General features: G+C 43.2%; 1 protein-coding gene across 1 annotated transcript; it reads right to left on the reverse strand.

Moving 5' to 3' along the window:
- Window positions 1-1586: 1586 nt before the first annotated feature.
- LOC120920944 lies at window positions 1587-19336 on the reverse strand. The gene is made up of 5 exons (XM_040333407.1): window positions 19216-19336; window positions 12761-13093; window positions 8694-8723; window positions 5713-6027; window positions 1587-1729 (listed from the first exon to the last, which is right to left on the reverse strand). Exons 1-5 carry the CDS (start codon window positions 19265-19267, stop codon window positions 1617-1619), a joined length of 843 nt encoding a protein of 280 aa, XP_040189341.1. The 5' UTR covers window positions 19268-19336; the 3' UTR covers window positions 1587-1616.
- Between the last annotated feature and the right edge of the window lie 3891 nt (window positions 19337-23227).

Below are 23227 nucleotides of genomic sequence, written 5' to 3' on the forward strand. Positions count from 1 at the left end.
AAGATCGATAGGAAGAGACACAAACAGGAAAACAGCGATCACTCCCGCCATCCGAATGTTCCCCATCAGCAGTTATGACTGACGCCGTACTGTCATCTAATAATAGACTCTACACACCATCCCGATGTTCCTGTTTTATTTTTATTTTTTTCATTTCAATATTTTTCAGGGGTAGATGTGACATTTACCAAACCTCCTCTACAATTGACTCAATTACTGTCATTTAAAAACACATTGACCATTAGGATACAACGCCAGTTAAAATGTATTGAATGTCCCATTGAATTTTCTTTTTAATATACTTTATATATATATATATATTTATTATTATTTATTTATTTATTTTTATTTTATTTTTGCACACATTCAATTCTGCACTTTCTTGCTGCAGAGTTACTTTAAAGGCCCACCAATTTTTTTTTATTCCACATGATATTTATCAAACACATTATTTCAGGGGGAAAAAAACACCAAAAATATTTTATTATTTAAAAGGAGAAAGGGAAATTGCCGCTGCTTTAGAATAAATGATAAGTCCCATGAAATGATAATAGCTCAATTAATTTATATAAATTAGAAAATGTGTGGTTATTAAAATTAGTGAAAAAAAATCACATTTTCTAAACTAGAAAGCGTCAGTGTGAGCCCTATATCCAAAGTGCCGTGAAAATAACTCCAAATCGCATATAAAATACAAAAATATGCAGCCTGAAATAAGTGATTTTCTTTTTTTTTTCTTTTTAATGTATATATGATAAAATATATATAAATATGTGAAAGTCCTAAACTGTATTAAAAAACTGTTGGATATAAACGTCCATATATTTTGTTATATTTATATTATATTTTATTGCAAGCAAGCACCCATTTTTATTTATTTTTTGTAAAATACAAAAGATTGCATTGAGTAAATAGATACCAAACATGTCAAGCCATTTAATATCTACCAGAGTATTTTATTTATTTTTTTGCACACTGAGGGCAAGATTCAGAAAGGACCAACGACAGTGTATCTCCAGATACGCCGTCCTAAGTCCAAATGTGCGCCGTCGTATCTTTAAGCATATTCTGGAAACCAGATACGCTTAAATTTGGCCAAGATACGACTGACGTAAGTCTCCTACGCCGTCGTAACTTGGGTGCATATTTACGCTGACCGCAAGGGGCGCTTCCGTAGATTTACACGTCGAATATGCAAATGACCTAGATACGCCGATTCACGAACCTACTTGCGCCCACTACGCCGTTTATGTAAGGCTTACGTCCGGCGTAAAGTTACCCCTGCTATATGAGGCGCATGAAATGCAAAGTATGGACGTCGGATAAAGCGTATCTTTTTACGTCGTTTACGTAAGTAGTACGTGAATGGGGCTGTGCGTAGGTTACGTTCACTTCACAGGCATTGAGCCGGCGTATCTTAGGGAGTAAATGCGACGTGATACTGAGCATGCGCGTGCATTCGCCGTACGATCGGCGCTTCATTTACATGGGGTCACGATTCATTTCAATACAACACGCTCCCTACCAGCCTACTTTGAATTAGGCGGGTTTCATTTGTGTGTTTTTTTTTACGTTTTTTTACGTTTTTTTTCAGACCAGCTTGGAAAAAACCTTCATCAGTTGGCAGTACACTCCGTCCTAATGTGGTGGAGTAATATAAGCACAGCAACCAGGAGAACACAACCTGACAACGCCTGATAGATCACAGAAGACATTGTTGATTTTTTTTCTGAAAAACATAAAATAAATTGTTATAAAATTATGTCTATAAATAAAATTGATGTAACAGATAATTTAGCAACATTTACTTGTGTTTTAATTGATTAGTACAATTGGAAATGATTTTTTTTTCAGTTGGAAAAATAGAGAACCTGCTCTCCATCTAAGTCAGATGGGGCATACGCACGGTCGGAATTTCCGTCCAAAACCTCCCACCTGACTTTTTCTGTTGGGCATTCTGACCGTGTGTACGCAGCATTAGGGGAAGAGGGGGGGGGGTGATAAAGGCAAAATAAACTCTTGTTGACTCGAATTCCTGGACTAGGTATCGGGTTGTTTGCCACACTTGGATTCTGATGCCACGTACACACGATCAGTTTTCTGGTCGGGAGAACTGTCATGTTTTCTCTTGGACGAGAAAACCGACCGTGTGTATGTGCTCTCCAGCAGTTTTCCCAACGAGGAAACCGCAGAGAATCACAACGAGGAAATTTAGAACATAGAACTAAATTTTTTCTCGTTGCGAATCGCTGCGTTTTTTTGCTCGGCAGTTTTCCCATAGGGAATCACTGCTAGGGAGCCTACACACGGACAGTTTTCTCGACCAAGAGAAAACCTGTCGGAAAAAACGGCCATGTGTACACAGGGGAAAAGGGACCAAGCCGGTCCTCGGTTTTCCCGTCGGGTTTCTCGGCGGTGTTTTCACCGCTGAGAAACACGATCGTGTGTACGTGGCCTAAGTTATTTGATTAGCTCGTTCACTTTCCTATACCTATCGCAGCCTATGCAGTTTATCAATGTCAATCAGGCCTGTCGCTATAAGGCAGGCAAACCAAGCAATTGCTTGGGGCCCCGAGCTGGCCTGGGGCCCCAAGCAGGGCCCTTGCTTACCGGCCTTGCCGTGCTTCCTACAGCCGCCTGAGAGCTCTATCGAGAGCCTGCAGCACTGCTGCCAGCCTGCCTCGAGTCGTCACTTCCCCTTCTCTGTGTAGCGTGGCCGAGCAGCTCCTCTTCCTTCCTCCTGTCAGTCCGGACTCCGGCCGGGTACTGTGCGGTACAGGAGATTCAGTTTCCTGTTCCCGGCCGGACTGACAGGAAGTGCACACTGAGTGCTCACTTCCTTTTAGTCCGGCCGGGAACAGGAAACTGAATTTCCTGCCGCGAGGTACAGACCCGGTAGGAAGGGGGGCCCGGGGGGGAGTAAAAAGAACATAGGGAGGTGGCATGGGGGGGTAAAAAGAACATAGGGAAGGAGGGCCCGGGGGTAGTAAAAAGAAAACGGGAGGAGTAAAAAAAAAAACATAGGGAGGGAGAGGGGGGGGGGGGGAAAAAAAAATGGTGAGGGGGGAGTAAAAAGAACATAGGGAGGGGGAAGTAAGAAGGACACAGGGAGGGGGAGGGGGGAAGTAATAAAGACACGGCCCATGTTTTTTTTACCCCCCTATGATTTTTGTAACTCCCCCGTGTTCTTTTTACTCCCCCCTCCCTCGCTGTGCGTGCGGGGGGGGGTTGGGGGGCCTCCATGTCCATTTTGCTTGGGGCCCCAAAATTTCTTCTAACAGGGCCTGATGTCAATGATCTCAACAGCTCCAAATGCTCTGCTGATTATTCCGATAACCATCCTTCCAAAAAAAAGAAATTTTGACGTGTTCCTGAAAAGCAGAAGTCATTTATTACAGTTCCCTTTTTCTCTTGTTTTCTCTTTTTTTTCCGCTCTTATTTAGAAACATTCAAAGTTCCTGTTTTAATTTAAGCAACGCTCAAGAAGATTCTGCAAGAAAAATGTGCAATGTGCGAGAAAAGCAAACCTCAGACAAACCTCAGACATGAAATATCAAAAAAGCATAACTCTCGCAGTGGTTCTCAACCTGGGGGTCGGGACCCCTTTGGGGGTCGTATAATGATTTGCCAGGGGTCACCAAATCCTGGGCTCTTCCTGAAGCCCACACCACTCTCCCAGCCTTTTTACGGCCACCCAGCTGTGGTGTTCCTGGAGCCCACAGCCGCCTTTTCGCAGGTGCCCATTCAATTCACAGCATGGCTGGGGGGCAAAGACTAGTCAGCTGACTGGTGAGGAATGTGAAGTGGGAGGGGCTGGAGGAGACCCTATCTCCTGATTTAGGTGTCACTGCTACGAGACACCACAAAGTCAGACACAGTGAGTAACACTACCTGCGATTATAGTTGCCATTAAAAAGGATAAAATTACTTGTCTTGCCTCGGGTGCTGACAGATTTTACTGTTAGGGGTCCCCACAGCTTGGGAAATTTTATTAGGGGTCACAACACTAGAAGGTTGAGAACCACTGCTCTAGAGAGCTTTTGAAAAAAGGCAAGCTGCAATTTTTAGGCTATGTGAATCATGGGGACAGTAATGCCTCGTTTCCACTGAGCGGATCGGTTCGGTACGGTACGCTATTTTGAGTGTTTCCATTATGAAAACGGCCCATATAGGATGACCACATTTCCAAACTACAATTCAGGGACACTCCCTGTAATGGTCAGGGGTTAACGCCGTTACGATATTCCATTCCACCAACCCACGACAGCTTCCGACACTCCACAATCCAGCAGACAGGACCCATTGGATTTCCCCCAGAAAACAGGACACACACAGCTCTGTTTTCTGGTTCCAAACAGAATGACACTTTAATGGTAAACTTAGGCTCTTTTTATACAGTTGAAAGCATGCTGCAGTAATCAAAGGGACAATGACACACTGCACCCACAACATCATACAATGGGTACTAATGAGTCCCCCTCAATCCACATATTAGACAGACATTCTGACTCCGCGATAAGCTATTCTCACCTGCTACACAATACACATTCCTTTAGTAAACATAAGTCAGACGTCTGACCTTTAGATTGTGCTGTCCCATCTCATGTAATTCAAGATATGTTTTCTCAGTCATCCTATGCCCCTAGTGGACATAGGATGACCCTAGACCCAAGAGTCATTGGTGAAGCTGAACCAGGAGTACCCCGTATCCTTCAAGAGCCTCTGGGTCCCACGGGCCATACCATTACACTCCCCCCTTCCCAAAAATCAGCTTGTGCAGTAACGAATCACAGCACAGTGATTGGACACAAAAGGCGGGATTTATGATTTCTCCAATCACAAACAGGGGGCAGGGATTGTGCTCCTCCAGGCATTCCCGGCCAGGAAAGGTACTGTCAGTGAGTAAAGCAGTAATGTGGCAGCATTTTTTGGGGGCTATCAGAATGGCCCGGAGGGGGGGGGGTGGCTGTGTCAGTTTCATTTCGGGACACTGTATTGTCCTGAAATGAAGGTTCCCGGGACAGACTGGCAAAATGCGGGACTGTCCCAAGCAGTCCGGGACACGTGGTCACCCTAGGCCCATACAACCGAATCATACCGCACCATTCTCTGTCCTGCTTCAGAGGTGGGGCCATAGAAAATGATACGGTTCGGTTAGGGTGGAGCTACAATACATTCCACTGATTGGTGGACTTATAGGCATTTTTTCTAAACCCTGTATGGCCCCTGACGGTCCAACTTGCAGTGGAAACGCTCACCTGAATAGGCCGGACCATTCTAACCCTTCCAAGCTGTACCGACCCAAACCGTTCCGCTCAGTGGAAACGAGGCATTAGTAAGGTATTATCCCAATTTGGCTGCAACAGTGGAAGACAAAAAAGTTACAGGTCCGTTTTCATCGGACAAACCGATCGTGCGTGGGGCCCCATTGGTGAAAAAAATAACAAAGAACAATTTTCCTACAGATAAAAAAACGATAGAAAAAAACGATCGTCTGTGTGGAAGTCCATCGGTCAAAAATCCACGCATGCTCAGAATCAAGTCGACGCATGCTCGGAAGCATTGAACTTCATTTTTATCAGCACGTCGTAGTGTTTTTTTATGTCACCGCGTTTGGACACGGTTGGATTTTTGACCGAGGGTGTGTAGGCAAGACTGGTGAAAGTCAGCTTCATCGGATATCCGATCGTGTGTACAGGGCTTTAGACTTACTTTGTAGCTTCACTTCAAAAAGCTGTGTGCAGTAGTGGACCCAGTCATTGGTAAAAAGCTCCGCTCTGAAGACCCGCTCATCGTTGGCGGTTATGCGAGGCAGCCGTAAAGATCCGTCACTCATGGCAGAAAGTCTCTCGGAGTTGCAATAATTTTGCCGCTCAATCTGGCCCGGCCTAGTGATTGCGAGGTGATCGATGTTATTAATGTCCCAAACAATAGATGCTACTCCTGAACGACTGGGAGCTTGTAGGGTAACAGTGTCCCCAAGGTGATGAAATAATTGTCTTGTGCCAGTACACGTTTCGCTAGGCTCTATTAAAAGACCAAAAAGAAAAGTTGAGTCTAACCACTTGCCACCCATGCCAATTCTGACTTATTTCCTACATGTAAAAAACATATTTTTTTGCAAGAAAATTACTCAGAACCCCAACAATTATCATACATACATACATAGGGGTAGATTCAGAAAGAAGTTACGCTGGCGTATCTATTGATACGCCGCGTAACTTCTAGGATGCTCCGGTGTATCTTTTTTCTGTATTCAGAAAATAAGATACGCCGGAATTTGGCTAAGATCCGACTGGCGTAAGTCTCTTACGCCGTCGTATCTTAGTTGCATATTTACGCTGGCCGCTAGGTGGCGCTTCCGTCGATTTACTCAAGGAATATGCAAATTAGGTAGATACGCCGATTAAGAAACGTATGTCCGCCCGGCGCATTTTTTTACGTGGTTTACGTTCGGCTTTTTCCAGCGTAAAGTTACCCCTGCTATATGAGGCGTATCCTATGTTAAGTATGGACGTCGGGCCAGCGTCAAATTTTTCGTCGATTACGTCGCTTGCGTAAGTCGTTCCCGAATAGGGCTGTGTGTAATTGACGTTCACGTCGAAAGCATTGGCTTTTTGCGGGTTAATTTGGAGCATGCGCACTGGGATACGTTCACGGACGGCGCATGCGCCGTTAGTCAAAAACATCAATTACGTGGGGTCAGCCTTCATTACCATACAACACGCCCACTACATGGATATTTTTAATTGCGCGGGCTTACGCCGGACCACATACGCTACGCCTCCTTAACTTAGGGCACAGGTTCTTTGTGAATACAGAACCTGCCTCACTAAGTTACGGCGGCGTAGCGTATCTGAGATACGCTACGCTACGCCCGCACAAAGTTACGACGGGCTATCTGAATCTAGCCCATACTGTACATATTAGACATGTGCACAACAAAAAATTTTGTTTTTTTCATTTCGTCTCGTTCCATAGATTCGAAAAAGATTCGTAATTTCGTAAGGCACAAGTTTTCCTAATTCGGACCCGTTTGTATTTTCCCGTTTAACAGTTTTATTTACGTTGATACTGAATGATTCGTAATTCTGTCTAATTTATTTTCGTGGATTCGAAATTCGTAATTTTGTTAAATAATTTTCGTTCAATGGATTCGTTAATTTTTGTACTTTCGTGCGGCTAATCCCATATTAAGATAGACTTTCTCTTAAGCCCCGTACACGCGGTCGGACATTTTGCCAACAAACTGCAAAATGAGCTGCATCGTGTGTACGCTCCATCGGACAAACTTTTTCGGGTTTTCATCGGACAAAAGTTTGCTCTGCAAACAGACAAACTTTTTCGGCAACAAAAGTCCGGCCAACTCCCTTCGGACAAAAATCCACGGAAAAGTTTGTTTGAAGTCCGATCGTGTGTACGAGGCTTTACACTGTCCAATGTGACTCAGCACAAAAAAGATAAGCTGCTTGGCTAAGATATTAAAGCGGAGGTTCACCCATAGAGAACACATTTTCCCCTTAGCTTCATGCTCGTTTTGTCTAGGGGAATCGGCTAGTTGTTTTAAAATATGACCTGTACTTACCGTTTACGAGATGCATCTTCTCCGCCGCTTCCGGGTATGGGCTGCGGGACTGGGCGTTCCTTCTTGATTGACAGTCTTCCGAGAGGCTTCCGACGGTCGCATCCATCGCGTCACGATTTTCCGAAAGAAGCCGAACGTCGGTGCGCAGGCGCAGTATAGAGCCGCACCGACGTTCGGCTTCTTTCGGCTACGAGTGACGCGATGGATGCGACCGTCGGAAGCCTCTCGGAAGACTGTCAATCAAGAAGGAACGCCCGCTCCCGAAGACCCATACCCGGAAGCGACGGAGAAGATGCATCTCGAAAACGGGTAAGTACGGCTCATATTTTAAAACAAATAGCCGATTCCCCTAGACAAAACGAGCAGGAATCTAAGGGGAAAAGAAAAAAAAAAACAAATTGGTTGAACTCCCGCTTTAAGTAAGATACATCACTCACTAACTACACTGCCCAGTGCCCATTCGAAAGAACGATACGAGTACACAAATTTACGAACAGACAAAGAAACGGATTAACAAAGCACACAAATGAAAATACGAACATACGAACGAAAATACGAACGAAAATACGAATGTACGAAATTACGAACAGACAAAGGATTTAAAATACGGAATGCAAATCGTTCGTTATAGATGTCATTTTCGTTCTTTTGGTGTTTCGATGTTTTCTTATTTTAGTAAGTTTGTCCAATCGTACGCTCGCATTTTTGCTTATTCGTTATTGTGCTTATTCGTAATTCCGTCATTTTCATATTTTAGTACTTTGAGCTATTCGGATGTTTGAATTGATCCGAATGTACGAATACTAACAAATTCGTACGAAAATCCATTCGCTACGAATGGAAACGCACATGTCTAATACATAGACAGTTGTGCTCATAAGTTTACATACCCTGGCAGAATTTATGATTTCTTGGCCATTTGTCAGAGAATATGAATGATAACACAAAAACTTTTTCTATCTCTCATGGCTTGCCACTTTATCGGGAAACTGGTCGTGTGTACGCGGCATAAGGCTTTATTTGAAGAGGTTGTGAAGGACTGTTTCAAGAATGTAATTAAAAAGTAACACAATTTATAATGCCCGGTATAACTAAATATTTTACTTACCTGCAATGCTTGGAGATATCCCTCTATTGCCTGTAGATTAGAATGATATGAATAGTCATTATTGCAAGTAATCCTTTGCAGCAAATCGTTTGTGTTTTATCTGAAAGAGGCCAATATGTTGGCAAAATATTTTTGATGCAGTTAATGGGCTGATTAAATGATTTGTGGAAGGGTTGTGATGAGATTGTGGGTGCTGGTGCTCCCATGACCCCTATGTGATATTGATGAATAGGGATGAGCCCGATGTTCGAGTCGAACGTAAGTTTGACCTCGAACATCGGGTGTTCGCCTGTTCGCCGAATAGCGAACAATTTGGGGTGTTTGAGACAAATTTGAACGTCATTTTTTTAAAGGTTAATATGCAAGTTATTGTCATAAAAAGTGTTTGGAAACCCGGGTCCAGGGCCGTCTTAGGCCCCGTACACACGAGAGGATCCATCCGCTGGAATTGATCCGCGGACCGGCTCCAGCGGATAGATCCCCTGGTGTGTACAATCCAGCGGATCTGTTTCCGCGGATTTTTATCCCCTGGGATGGATTTCCAGCGGATAAAAATTTTAAGACATGCTTTCAAATCTATCCGCTTGAATCCATCCCAACGGATTGATCCGCTGGTCTGTACAGACTCACCGGATCAATCCGTCCGAATCAATCCCCCGCATGCGTCGTAATGATTCGACGCATGCGTGGAATTCCTTATATGACAGCGTCGCGCACGTCGCCGCGTCATCATCGCGGCGACGGCGCGACACGTCATCGCGATTGGATTTCGATCCGATGGTGAGTACACTCCATCGGATCAAAATCCTCGCAAATCCTCGAGAGGATTTATCCGGTGGACCGTATCCGCGGATAAATCCTCTCGTGTGTACTAGGCCTTAATAGAATCATGGGCCCCTGGGCAAAGCAATGCTCTGGGGCCCCTACAATGATGACAGTGCAGGTAAATAGACATCAAGCAGGTAGGAGGCAGATTGCCTCCCCTGTGTATCTATCACTCTCAGTGCCATCATGGGGGGCCCCCAATTTCGAGGCAGTGTGGGCTCAAGTACCAGCTGCTTTGGGGAAAGTGCAGGGGCCCGTACCTGGGGGTGTCTATAGTATGCCTGTAAAGTGGCGCATTTTTCACGTGTTTAGAACTGTCCCTGCACAAAACTACATTTCTAAAGGAAAAAAAGTCATTCAAAACTACTCACGGCTGTAATGAATTGTCGGGTCCCGGCAATACACATTAAAGTAATTTAAAAAAAATGACATGGGTTCCCGAACCAAAATTAATGCCCTTCAGGTCTGGTATGGATTTTAAGGGGAACCCCCACACCAAAAAAAAAAAAAACGGTGTGGGATTCCCCCCCCCAAAAATCCATACCAGACCCTTATCCAATCATGCAACCTGGCAGGCCGCAGGAAAAGAGGGGGTGCTGTGGGCGGGGGGGTTTATCGGAATCTGTAAGCCCCCTTTAACAAAGGGGACCCCCAGATTAACTCTAAAATATTTCCTACCCTCATGCCTACCTCATGCCTACCAATCTATCCTTCTCATTTTCCCCAATTCATCCTATGAGGTGGGACGAGAACAATCCCTTCTGGCACACAGAATAGTAGGAGATACTATTCTGCCCCTTTTCCCCTTATTATCAAGCCCTCCCCCAAATGCCTGAACACACATTTTCCATGACTTTCCTTCCCTATATCAATACCCCCCCCCCAACCTTACCTTCAGCACCCCTACTACCCTTGTTTAAGCATATCCCTACCCTCTCACAGTGGTTCCCTACACCTATGGCAAGATAATAACTTCTATCTGCTTGGCCTTACATGCAATGTCTTACAATTGATCCTGATTACCTTTACTGCTCTACAGCTCACATGTTGTCACGTACCCGGACCGTGAGCCTGACGTGTAGAGGAGAGACTCTCTTGCCGCACCAGCTTGTGGGCCCCTGAGGTTGAGACAGTAGCCACAGAAGCACAGTGATGCAGGAGTGCTTAGGATCAGTCCAGTATTGAGTATGGCTGGATGTTCATGGCTGGTGATGCAACAGGCAGACCGGCAGGGCTGGGTAGACCAGAGCTGTGGCAGGCTGGATCGCAGAAGAGACAGGAACTGGAGCGATTTGCAGAGCAGAACTGCAGCAGGCAGAGAAGCAGATGCAGAGTCAAGCAGGCCGGGTCGGTAGCGTTCAGGTGGATCAGGCAGAGCAGCAGGCAGAAGAGAAGTCCAAAACAAGCCGAAGCGAGGGAATCAAGCAGACAAGGTTAATGAGAGCAAGCCGGGTTCAAGATCAGAAGTCAGCACAGGTAACAGGTTTCAGACACACAGAAGCTGCAGACCAAACAGCAAAGAGTCTTAAGTGCACTCATTTTAAATAACCCCTTTGGCATCAATGTAGGTGACAGGCATACGTGTGCGCGCAGGTGGCGCGTCGTGAATGCGCGTGTCTGGCATGCAATTCCTGCTGGACGGCTATGCCTTTCCTGACACATGTACTGACCTTGGACGTTACGTGCAGCCAGGGCCGCCATCAGGAATTATGGGGTCCCTTACACAGCTTCAGGCATGGGCCCCCTGGAGCAGAGAAACGGTAGGGGGGGGCGCCGCAAGTTGAGAAGCGGGAGGGTTTCCGCAAATTGGGGGACCTCAATTTGAGAAGCGGTGGGGGCTGTGAATTGAGAAGCAAGGGGGGGGTGCCACGAATTGGGGGGGGGGGTTGCCCTGGGGACCTCTGGGCCCCTTACAAAAAAACACATATATATAAAAAATAATTATAAAAAAAAAAGAGGGGTTGCCATCTGGGGCCCTGGGGACCTCTGGGCCCTTTAATAAAAACAATATATATATAAAAAATATATAAAAAAATATTAAAAAACATTTTTTTATTAAAAAAGGGGGGGTGTTGGCATCTATCTGGGGACCTCCAGGCCCCTGGGGACCTCTGGGCCCTTTAATAAAAATAATAAAAAAAATTATAAAAAAAATATAAAAAATAAATAAAAAAGGGGGGTTGCCATCCGGGGACCCTGGGACCTCCAGGCCCTTTACAAAAAAAGGGGGGTTGCCATTCGGGCCCCTTACAGGTGTACTGCCTGTAACTACCTGATGGCGGCACTGCATGCAGCTTCCTACTTGCCTAAGGTATTATTTAGGCTGTTACTTACTGTATATCTCTCACTTGAATGCATATATATATACTACTAATGTACAACAATACTAATGTAATAAATAAATACTATTAATAAAACATTCTTGATTAACAATAATGGGCCGGATTCAGGTAGGGGCGCGCATTGTTACGGCGGCGCAGCGTATCGTATTTACGCTACGCCGCCGTAAGTCAGAGAGGCAAGTGGTGTATTCACAAAGCACTTGCCTCCTAAGTTACGGCGGCGTATCGTAAATGGGGCCCGGCGTAAGCGCGCGTAATTCAAATGAGGATGAGGGGGCGTGTTTTATGTTAATTTATGGTGACCCGACGTGATTGACGTTTTTCCCGAACGGCGCATGCGCCGTCCGTGGAATTTCCCAGTGTGCATTGCTCCAAAGTACGCCGCAAGGACGTCATTGGTTTCGACGTGAACGTAAATTACGTCCAGCCCCATTCACGGACGAGTTACGCAAACTACGTAAAATGTTTTAAATTTTGATGCAGGAACGACGGCCATACTTAACATTGGCTATGCCACCTAGGGGGCATGTTTATCTTTACGCGGCGTATCTCTTACGGAAACGGCGTATCTTTACTGCGACGGGCAAGCGTACGTTCGTGAATCGGCGTATCTACTCATTTGCATATTCTACGCCAAAATCAATGGAAGCGCCACCTAGCGGCCAGCGTAAATATTGCACCCTAAGATACGACGGCGCAGGCCGTCGTATCTTAGGTAGGTTTATGTGTATCTCAGTTTGAGCATACACTTAAACATACGACGGGCTTAGATTCCGAGTTACGTTGGTGTATCTACTGATACGCCGGCGTAACTCTTTGTGAATCTGGCCCAATGTGTCCGATTGTGTAAGCAACGTAATTTTGCCGATATGTGAAGTAAATATAAAGCCAATGACTTACCGCTAATCCTTAGATCATATAACTGGGCACAGATGTATTTCTTTTCACTGGTAAATAATTCAGCTCGGTAAATCCGAATGTCATTGGAAGACAAAGATCTGATCATTAATGAGCCGTCCTTTAAGTTAGAATCTAGTCTCCCGGTATAGTCAGAGCCATGATCTCCCATCTCCAGTGGCTGGCCTGGTTTTGTGGTGGCAATAACAAACTTTTCATATTCCCAGGTGATGGAAGTGAGACGGATATTATTCAGGTCCAGTTGTAGAACGACGTCTTCACCCTCCTCAACAGAAAGACTTTTCTTGGGGGCACAGGCCTTTGGTAAGGAAACACCTACATTAAAAAGAATCATTTGTTATAGTGGACCTTCTTTCCGGAATATTATTACTTACCCCCTCCATTTATAAAAAAAAAAAAAGTTGTGCTCATAAGTTTACATACCCTGGCAGAATTTATGATTTCTTGCCCATTTTTCAGAGAATGTGAATGATAACACAAAAACTGTTCTTTCACTCGTGGTTAGTGTTTGGCTGAAGCCATTTATTATCAATCAACTACATTAACTCTTTTTAACCACTTCATTACTGTGCACTTAAACCCCCCCTCCTGCCCAGACCAATTTTCAGTTTTCAGCGCTGACGCATTTTGAATGACAATTGCGTGGTCATACAACACAGGCCTGCGACATTGCGGCGGACACATCGGACACTCTTGACACTATTTTGGAACCATTTACATTTACACAGCGAACAGTGCTATAGAAATGCACTGATTGCTGTATAAATGTGACTGGCAGGGAAGAGGTTAACACTAGGCCGATCGCGGGCACCTGGCGGACATTGCGGCCGCCAGGCACGCGCATCGGCATCTCAGCGATGTGCCGGGCACAGATTTTCCCCGCTGCGCGCCCCCAGCGGCGTGTGCGGGGAATTCAAATAAAAGGATGCCCAGGGGCGTCCACCCGGCAGTTGAGAACCGCGCTGTGGACGTCTTTTGTCTACAGCGTGGGTCTCAAGTGGTTAAATCATAATGACAGCAGAAACTACCCAAATAGCCCTGATCAAAAGTTTACATACCCTGCTGATGTTGGCCTGATAACATGCACACATGTTGACAAAAAGGGGTTTGAATGGTTATTAAAGGTAACCATCCTCACCTGTGATCTGTTTGCTTGTAATTAGTGTGTGTGTATAAAAGGTCAATGTCTTTCTGGACTCCTGACAGACCCTTGCATCTTTCATCCAGTGCTTCCCTGACGTTTCGGGATTCTGAGTCATGGGGAAAGCAAAATAATTGTCAAAGGATCTGTGGGAAAAGGTAGTTGAACAGGAAAGGGATATAAAAAGATATCCAAGGAATTGAGAATGCCAATCAGCAGTGTTCAAACTCTAATTAGGAAGTGGAAAATGAGGGGTTCTGGTGAAACCAAACCACGGTCAGGAAGTCCAACTAAAATTTCAGCCACAACTGCCAGGAAAATTGTTCAGGGTTCAAAGAAAAACCCACAAATTACTTCAGGTGAAATACAAGACTCTCTGAAAGCATGGGGTGTGGCTGTTTCAAGATGCACAATAAGGAGGCACTTGAAGAAAGATGGGCTGCATGGTCGAGTCACCAGAAGAAAGACATTACTACGCAAATGCCACAAAGTATCCCGCTTACAATACGCCAAATAGCACAGAGACAAGCCTCAAACCTTCCGCCACAAAGTCATTTGGAGTGATGAGACCAAAATTGAGCTTTTTGCCCACAACCATAAACTCTACATTCTGAGAGGAGTCAACAAGGCCTATAATGAAAGGTACTCCATCCCTACTGTGAAACACGGAGGCGGATCGCTGATGTTTTGGGCATGTGTGAGCTACAAAGGCACAGGAAATTTGGTCAGAATTGATGGGAAAATTAATGCAGTATGTTATCAAAAAATACTTGAGGAACATTTCATTCATCAGCCAGGAAACTGCACATGGGACGTACTTGGACATTCCAACATGACAATGATCCAAAACACAAGGCCAAGATGACCTGTCATTGACTACAGCAGAATAAAGTGAGGGTTCTGGAGTGGCCATCTCAGTCTCCTGACCTCAATATCATTGAGCCCCTCTGGGGAGATCTCAAACGTGGCATGCGCAACAGCTCAAGAATTTACAGGAACTGGAGGATTTTTGCCAAGAGGAATGGGGAGCTTTACCATCTGAGAAAATAAAGAGCCTCATTCTCAAATAAGGATGAGCCGAACACCCCCTTGTTCGGTTTGCATCAGAACCTGCGAACACACCAAATGTTCATGTGAACTTTAGAACCCCGTTAAAGTCTATGGGACTCGAACATTTGAAATCTAAAGTGTTAATTTTAAAGGCTAATATGCAAGTTATTGTCCTAAAAAGTGTTTGGGGACCCGGGTCCTGTCCCAGGAAACATGTATCAATGCAAAAAAAGTTTTAAAAACGGCCGTTTTTTCAGGAGCAGTGAATTTAATAATGCTAAAAGTGAAACAATAAAAGTGTAATATTACTTTAAATTTCGTACCTGGGGGGGTGTAAAGTCAGCATGTGAAAAAGCGCATGTTTCCCGTACATAGAACTGTCCCTGCACAAAGTGTCATTTCTGAAAGGAAAAAAGGCATTTAAAACCGGCTTTGCGGCTCTAATGAATTGTCGGCTCTGGCAATTCAGAGATGATTCATTCATAAAAAATAAAAATAAAAAAGCTGGGGGTCCCCCCAAATTCCATTAACAGGCCCTTCAGGTCTGATATGGATATTAAGGGGAACCCCGCCGTCAATTTAAAAAAAAATGACGTGCTGTTCCCCCCAAATATCCATACCATGAAACATGAGTTCGACTCGAACTCGAAGCTCATCGGCCTAAACTGAGGAAGAAATTCTTTTTTTTATATATTTTTTGGGGGATATTTATTATAGTAAAAAGTACAAAATATTGCTTTTTTTTCAAAATTGACGCTCTTTTTTGTTTATAGTGCAAAAAAACGAAACCGCAGAGGTGATCAAATACCACCAAAAGAAAGCTCTATTTGTGGGGGAAAAAAAGAACTTCAATTTTGTTTGGGAGCCACGTCGCACGACCGCGCAATTGTCAGTTAAAGCGACGCAGTGACGAATCGCAAAAAATGGCCCGGTCATTGGGCAGCCAATTCTTCCGAGGCTGAAGTGGTTAATACAGTTCAAACACTTGATATCGGCTGACTTTCGGGAACACATTTGATTTTTTTTCTTAGGAAGTTTAGAAGAAAAAAAAAACTTTTGCTTCCTGTTTACTGATAGAAGTTCAAATAAGTCCACGAGCTTTCTTGTAAATCACACATTGGTTGGTAAACTAAAAATTCACGACGTTTCCTCATGGTGTAAGAGATATTGGATGAAAAACAAAATTCTGCCTACATTCTCAGATACAGGGTAATTCAAATATAAAGAGTCGATTTATAAAAAAATTATATTTTAGTTATCTGGGGTGTCCAGGGGATAAGTCAGCCACTTATGTCTTACATTTCTTGGACACAATGGGGTAGATTCACGTAGAATGGCGTTTCTTTATGCCATATTTATGTTACGCCTCCGCAACTTTTACAGGCAAGTGCCGTATTCTTAAAAGAAAGTTGCGGCGGCGTAGTGTAAATAGGCTGCCGTAAGCCCGCCTAATTCAAATTGTGAAGAGGTGGGCGTGTGTTATGTAAATTAACCCTGACCCGACGTGATTGACGTTTTACACGAACGGCGCATGCGCCGTTTGTGGAATTTCCCAGTGTGCATTGCTCCAAAGTACGCCGCAAGGACGTCATTGGTTTCCGACGTGAACGTAAATGATGTCCAGCCCCATTCACGGACGACTTACGCAAACTACGTAAATTTTTCAAATTTTGTCGCGGGAACGACGGCCATACTTAACATTGGTGCGCCGCATATACGCCTCATATAGCAGGGGTAACTATACGCCGGGAAAAGCCTAACGTAAACGGCATAAATGTACTGCGTTCGCCGGGAGTACGTTTGTGAATTTGCGTATCTAGCTGATTTACATATTCTAGGCGTAAATCAGCGTACACGCCCCTAGCGGCCAGCGTAAATATGCAGTTAAGATCCGACGGCGTAAGAGACTTACGCCGGTCGGATCTAATAGAAATCTATGCGTAACAGATTCTTTGAATCAGGCGCATAGATACGACCGGCCGGACTCAGAGATACGACAGCGTATCTGGAGATACGCCGTCGTATCTCCTCTGTGAATCTACCCCAATAATGCCGCGTACACACGATCAGTCCATCCAATGAGAACGGACTGACGGACCGTTGTCATCGGTCAACCGATGAAGCTGACTGATGGTCCGTCGTGCGTACACACCATCGGTTAAAAAAACGATCGTGTCAGAACGCGGTGACGTAAAACACAACGACGTGCTGAAAAAACTAAGTTCAATGCTTCCAAGCATGCGTCGACTTGATTCTGAGCATGCGTGGGTTTTTAACCGATGGTCGTGCCTACTAACGATCGGTTTTTTCCCATCGGTTAGGAATCCATTGGTTAAATTTAAAGCAAGTTGGCTTTTTTTTAACCGATGGTTAAAAAACCTATGGGGCCCACACACGATCGGTTTTGACCGATGAAAACAGTCCATCAGACCATTGTCCTCTGGTTAACCTATCGTGTGTACGAGGCCTAACATGATTGCCAATTCTGTTGTTGTCCACCTGGGAATTTTCGGTGTTGCTACCCAACTTATAATTTTTTTTTTGGGATGTTGAGATACAAAGGAAGCAAAACCTCTCTTAGCAAGTTGTGGATGGGGTGATGCCCCCCTATTGGAAGATTCCTCCCCTATTCTTGTTCTAAGGAAAACACAGAAATTTAGATTTTTCTTCTCTTCTTTCTGTCCTGGTGACCATTGACGAGGATGAGGCTTCCCCCACAGGGATGAAGAGAGCAATAAAAACTAGATTTTTTTCATTAAAGGTTTATGTTCTAAATATAAAAATACAATGAGGCTAACATTCTACATTTATATTCAAATAGAAAAAAAATATATATGTATTAACACTTATTGAAAATGGCAACAAAATTACTTTAGGTATATTTTAACCACTTGAGATCCCGCCTATTGTATAAAGACGGCCTGAAGGTGGCTCTCAATTGCCGGGAGGACGTCCTCCGGCCACTGGGGGGCGCGCGAGTGCCGCCGGCGGCGTGCGCGTGCCCCCGACGCATCACTGAGATGCCGATGCGCGTGCCTGGCGGCCGCGATGTCCGTCAGGCACCCGCGATCGCCGGTTAAACAGACAAGGACGTGGATCTGTGTGTGTAATGATGGGGTGTAAACACACAGATCCACGTCCTGGCAGGGAGAGAGGAGACCGATGGTGTGTCCCTTGTACATAGGGACACAGCATCGGTCACCTCCCCCAGTCAGTCCCCTCCCCCCACAGTTAGAAACACCATGCAGGGTACACAATTAACCCCTTCCTCGCCCCCTAGTGTTAACCCCTTCCCTGCCAGTCACATTTATACAGTAATCAGTGCAATTTTTATAGCACTAATCGCTGTATAAATGTGAATGGTCCCAAAAATGTGTCAAAAGTGTCTGATGTGTCCGCCATAATGTCGCAGTCCCAATAAAAATCGCAGATCGCCGCCATTACTAGTAAAAAAAATAATAATAATAATAATAAAATCTGTCCCCTATTTTTTAGGCGCTATAACTTTTGCGCAAGCCAGTTGCTTATTGCGATTTTTTTCCCCAAAAAATATGTAGAAGAATACGTATCGGCCTAAACTGAGGGAAAAAAAAGTTTTTTTAAATATTTTTGGGGAATATTTATTATAGCAAAAAGTAAAAAAATATTGTTTATTTTTTTCAAAATTTTCGCTCTATTTTTGTTTATAGCGCAAAAAATAAAAACCGCAGAGGGTGATCAAATACCACCAAAAGAAAGCTCTATTTGTGGGGGGGGGGGAATGACGGCAATTTTGTTTGGGAGCCACGTGGCACGACCGCGCAATTGTCAGTTAAAGCGACGCAGTGCCGGAAGCTGAAATTTCGCCTGGGCAGGAGGGGGGTATATGTGCCCAGTAAGCAAGTGGTTAACATATCTCTATTGTAATTGCATGCATTTTCAGCGCTATGTAATTTCTCTTCTCCTATCCACCAGGGTATTTTGTGTGTTCCATCACCTCATATACTTCAGAATATATAATAAAAAAAAAACGATATATATAATATATATATATATATATATAATATATATATATATATAATATATATATATATATAATATATATATATATATATATATATATATATATATATATATATACGGTGTATATATATATATATATATATATATATATATATACATACATATATATATATATATATATATATATATATATATATATATATACTTTTTTAAAGAATTTAATAATAAAAAGAAGACAACTTACATCCCTGTGGGTATATAACAAGGCACCAGCAGATGAAAAGTCGCCCTTTCATATTTTCTTGTAAAATTCTGACTGTCGGGATCAGCTGAGGTTTTCACACTTCCCCAAAGGATGTTGGACACATCTGCAAAAACTAGCAATATATACACAATTTATAAACCTCCAGCCAACATCCTGTTTATTTTAATTGCCTAGACTTCACACCCACTGTTAAAGGAAACCTACCTTATTCCGACCACCCTACCCTATTTGTATTTGCAACCAAAAAGAAATTCAATGTAGGCTGGTATTTGGCATACATTCTTATTAAATGTAATTGCATAGTTAGTATACAGTATTTAACATGGCTGTACACCCTGTACAACCACTTCTACCTACAGGCAGGGCTGGACTGGGACAAAAATTTGGCCCTGGATCTCATCCAGACTGGCCCACTTTGACAGGTCTCTCCTATGGCGGCCGGACAACTCCCGCACCCCCCCCCGGCCACCCAAGCCCCCTCTCCCCCTTCACTTGCCGTTCTACTTTATTAGAGTAGAACGGTTGGTACTGGTATTCTTATAGGCAGTACCAGTGGGGAAGCTAGACAATATTTCACCCAGGGGCAAAGAATCAGTTCAGTGCCCCCCCTTATGGGACAAGTTTAGGCAGAAGTGAGAAACTCCCAGGCCATAGCGGTTGAGTTAGCTGTCTGTCCCCTCCCCCATGCTCCTCTGTCGTTGTCCCTGCTCCTCTGTCCCCCCCCCTGCTCCGCTGGTCCTCCCCCTGATTCTCTGTTCCCCCCAGGTGAGCGCTGCGGGAAGGGAGAGGAGGTGAGCTCTGCGGGGAGGAAGAGACAGAGGAGGGGAAGGAGGCGGTGGTCCGCTGTCACTGAAGCCAGCCCACTGAGCCATCGGCCCACCGGGAAACTCCCTGTAGTCCCAATGGCCAGTCCATTCCTGCCTACAGGTAAGCCTAGATTAAGGCTTATTCCGCGTATACACGATCGGTCATACCGATGAGAACGGTCTGATGGACCGTTTTCATCGGACCAAACCGATCGTGTGTGGGCCCCATCGGTTATTTATCCATAGGTTAAAAAAAGCAATCTTGTTTTAAATTTAAACGATGGATACCTAACCGATAGAACAAAACCGATCGTTAGTAGGCACGTCCATCGGTTAAAAACCCACGCATGCTCAGAATCAAGTCGACACATGCTTGGAAGCACTGAACTTCGTTTTTTTCAGCACGTCGTTGTGTTTTACGTCACCGCGTTCTGACACGATCGTTTTTTTTTTAACCGATGGTGTGTAGGCGCGACTGACCATCAGTCAGCTTCATCGGATAACCGATGAAAATGGTCCATCAGACCGTTCTCATCGGTTTGAGCGATCGTGTGTATGCGGCCTTACCTGTTGGTGCTCGAAAGATCTCCGAAACTGTGGAGGTTTAGGAGATATTTCGAGCATCTACAGGTAAGCCTTAATCTAGGCTTACTTTTAGGTAAAAGTTTTACAATAATGACGGGCGCCGGCGCACTTTAGAAACGGCCATTCCCGTCCCAGTAACGGGTTATAGTCTAGCTCCAGACATTTTTTTCCCCCAGTTTTATGTAACCATAATCCTACTATCTGTGCCCCTGCCAGAGAGATCCCCCCCAGAATTTTTGTCCTGGTGACCCCCCTTACTAGCAGTGATGGAGAGGGAGGATATTCTCAGTGGACACACAGATAGGAATAAAAATGTTTATGTATAAAATATAAAACCTTTTTGCTGTGGTTTAAAATATGAGCTCTGGTAACACGATAAGTCCAATCTGACACAAAAATGATGATAAATATAACATAGGCAGATATAAATACTATTCTCCCAGGAAGACGTCACATATGACGAAACATGTCGGGTGGGACTACGTGCTGATGCCATTGTGCCCCATGTGTAAGGATTTTCCACAAGATTGATCCCACCAACAGTAACCCAATGCATTTCATTTATAAAACTTGTAACCTTCCTCAGGGGGACATGTTATCTGCGTTGAGAAGCACATAATTAAATTAATTTTCCCAGCTAAATAATATTTAATTTTTTAGGGTCATATAAGGCTTTTATTGATTTAATAATTATTTTAAGTAGTAGTAGTAATAGTAGTAGTTATATCACATTTATTATTATTATTAGTACATTAATTATTATTATTAGTATTAGTAGTAGTAGTAGTAGTTATATCACATTTATTATTATTAGTGCATTAATTTTTATTATTATTAGTAGTAGTATCACATTTATTAGTAATAGTGTAGTAATAATAATAATAATAATAATAATAATAATAATAATAATAATAATAATAGTAATAATAATAATAATAATAATAATAATAATAATAATAATTTTGATAGTAGGAGCAGTTTTATCCCAGCTATTATTATTAGTAGTACATTAATTATTATTATTATTATTATTATTATTATTATTATTATTATTATTATTATTATTACATTTCTTACTATTAGTAGTACATGAATTATTATTATTATGAATAATGTTAATTGTAGTAGTAATAGTAGTATCATATTTATTTTTATTAGCACATTAATATCATTCAATGATGATGATTGTTATTATTACTATTAACAGTAGGACAATAATATGATTTTTTTATTTTTTTTGCAACAAAGCATTTTTTATACAATAAAATATAAAACCTTTTTGCTGTGGTTTAAAATATGAGCTCTGGTAACATGATGGGCCAGATTCACAAAGGTTAGCGGATCTTTAGATCCGTGTAACCTATGTGAATTAAGATCCGCCCTCGCAAGTTTGTGAGGAAAGTGTCAAATTCACAAACCACTTACCTCCAAACTTGCGACGGCGGATCCTAACTCCCCCGGCGGAATTCTAATTCCGCGGCTGGGGGAGTGTACTATTTAAATCAGGCGCGCTCCCGCGCCGATTTAAATACGCATGCGCCGTCCGGGGAATTTCCCGGCGTGCATTGCTCCCACTGACGTCGCTAGGACGTCAGTGGTTTCGATGCGTACGCAAACTACGTAGTTCCGTATTCGAGAACGACTTACGGAAACTACGTAAAAAAATACAAATCGACGCGGGAACGACGGCCATACTTAACAATACTTACCCCTGCTTTTAGCATGGGTAAGTATACGACGGGTACCGCGCTACGGAAACGACGTAAGAACACAGCGTCGGGTCCGCGTACGTTCGTGAATTTCGCGTATCTCGCTGATTTACATATTATTCAGTGTAAATCAGCGGGAACGCCCCCGGCGCCATTTTTAAATCAAAAAAAAGATCCGACAGTGTAACACAGTGTGACACTGTCGGATCTTAGCCCTATCTATGCGTATCTGATTCTATGAATCAGGTGCATAGATAGGACCAGTAAAAATCCGAGATACGATGGTGTATCTGAGATACACCGTCGTATCTCTTTTGTGAATCTGGCCCACTATTCTCCCAGGAAGACGTGACATATGACGAAACATGACGGGTGGGACTACGCGCTGATGCCGTTGCGCCCCATGTGTAAGGATTTTCCACAAGATTGATCCCACCAACAGTAACCCAATGCATTTCAATTATAAAACTTGTAACCTTCCTCAGGGGGACATGTTATCTGCGTTGAGAAGCACATAATTAAATTAATTTTCCCAGCTAAATAATATTTAATTTTTTAAGGTCATATAAGGCTTTCATTGATTTAATAATTATTTTAAGTAGTAGTAGTAATAGTAGTAGTTATATCACATTTATTATTATTAGTACATTAATTATTATTATTATTAGTAGTAGTAGTAGTAGTAGTAGTTATATCACATTTATTATTATTAGTGCATTAATTTTTATTATTATTAATAGTAGTAGTAGGATCACACTTATTAGTAATAGTGTAATAATAATAATAATTAATAATAATAATAATAATAATAATTTTGATAGCAGGAGCAGTTTTATCCCAGCTATTATTATTACATTAATTATTATTATTATTATTATTATTATTATTATT

The sequence above is a fragment of the Rana temporaria genome, chromosome 13 (assembly GCF_905171775.1).
Source record: "Rana temporaria chromosome 13, aRanTem1.1, whole genome shotgun sequence".
In the NCBI taxonomy this organism is placed as follows: domain Eukaryota; kingdom Metazoa; phylum Chordata; class Amphibia; order Anura; family Ranidae; genus Rana; species Rana temporaria.

Coding starts and splice junctions, on each gene's coding strand:
- LOC120920944 (XM_040333407.1), bottom strand. CDS start 19,267: ATGAAAGGGCGACTTTTCATCTGCTGGTGCCTTGTTATATACCCACAG. Junction 8,724..12,760: donor ATATGATCTAAGGATTAGCG/GTAAGTCATTGG, acceptor TCTAATCTACAG/GCAATAGAGGGATATCTCCA. Junction 6,028..8,693: donor GATATCTCCAAGCATTGCAG/GTAAGTAAAATA, acceptor GTCTTTTAATAG/AGCCTAGCGAAACGTGTACT.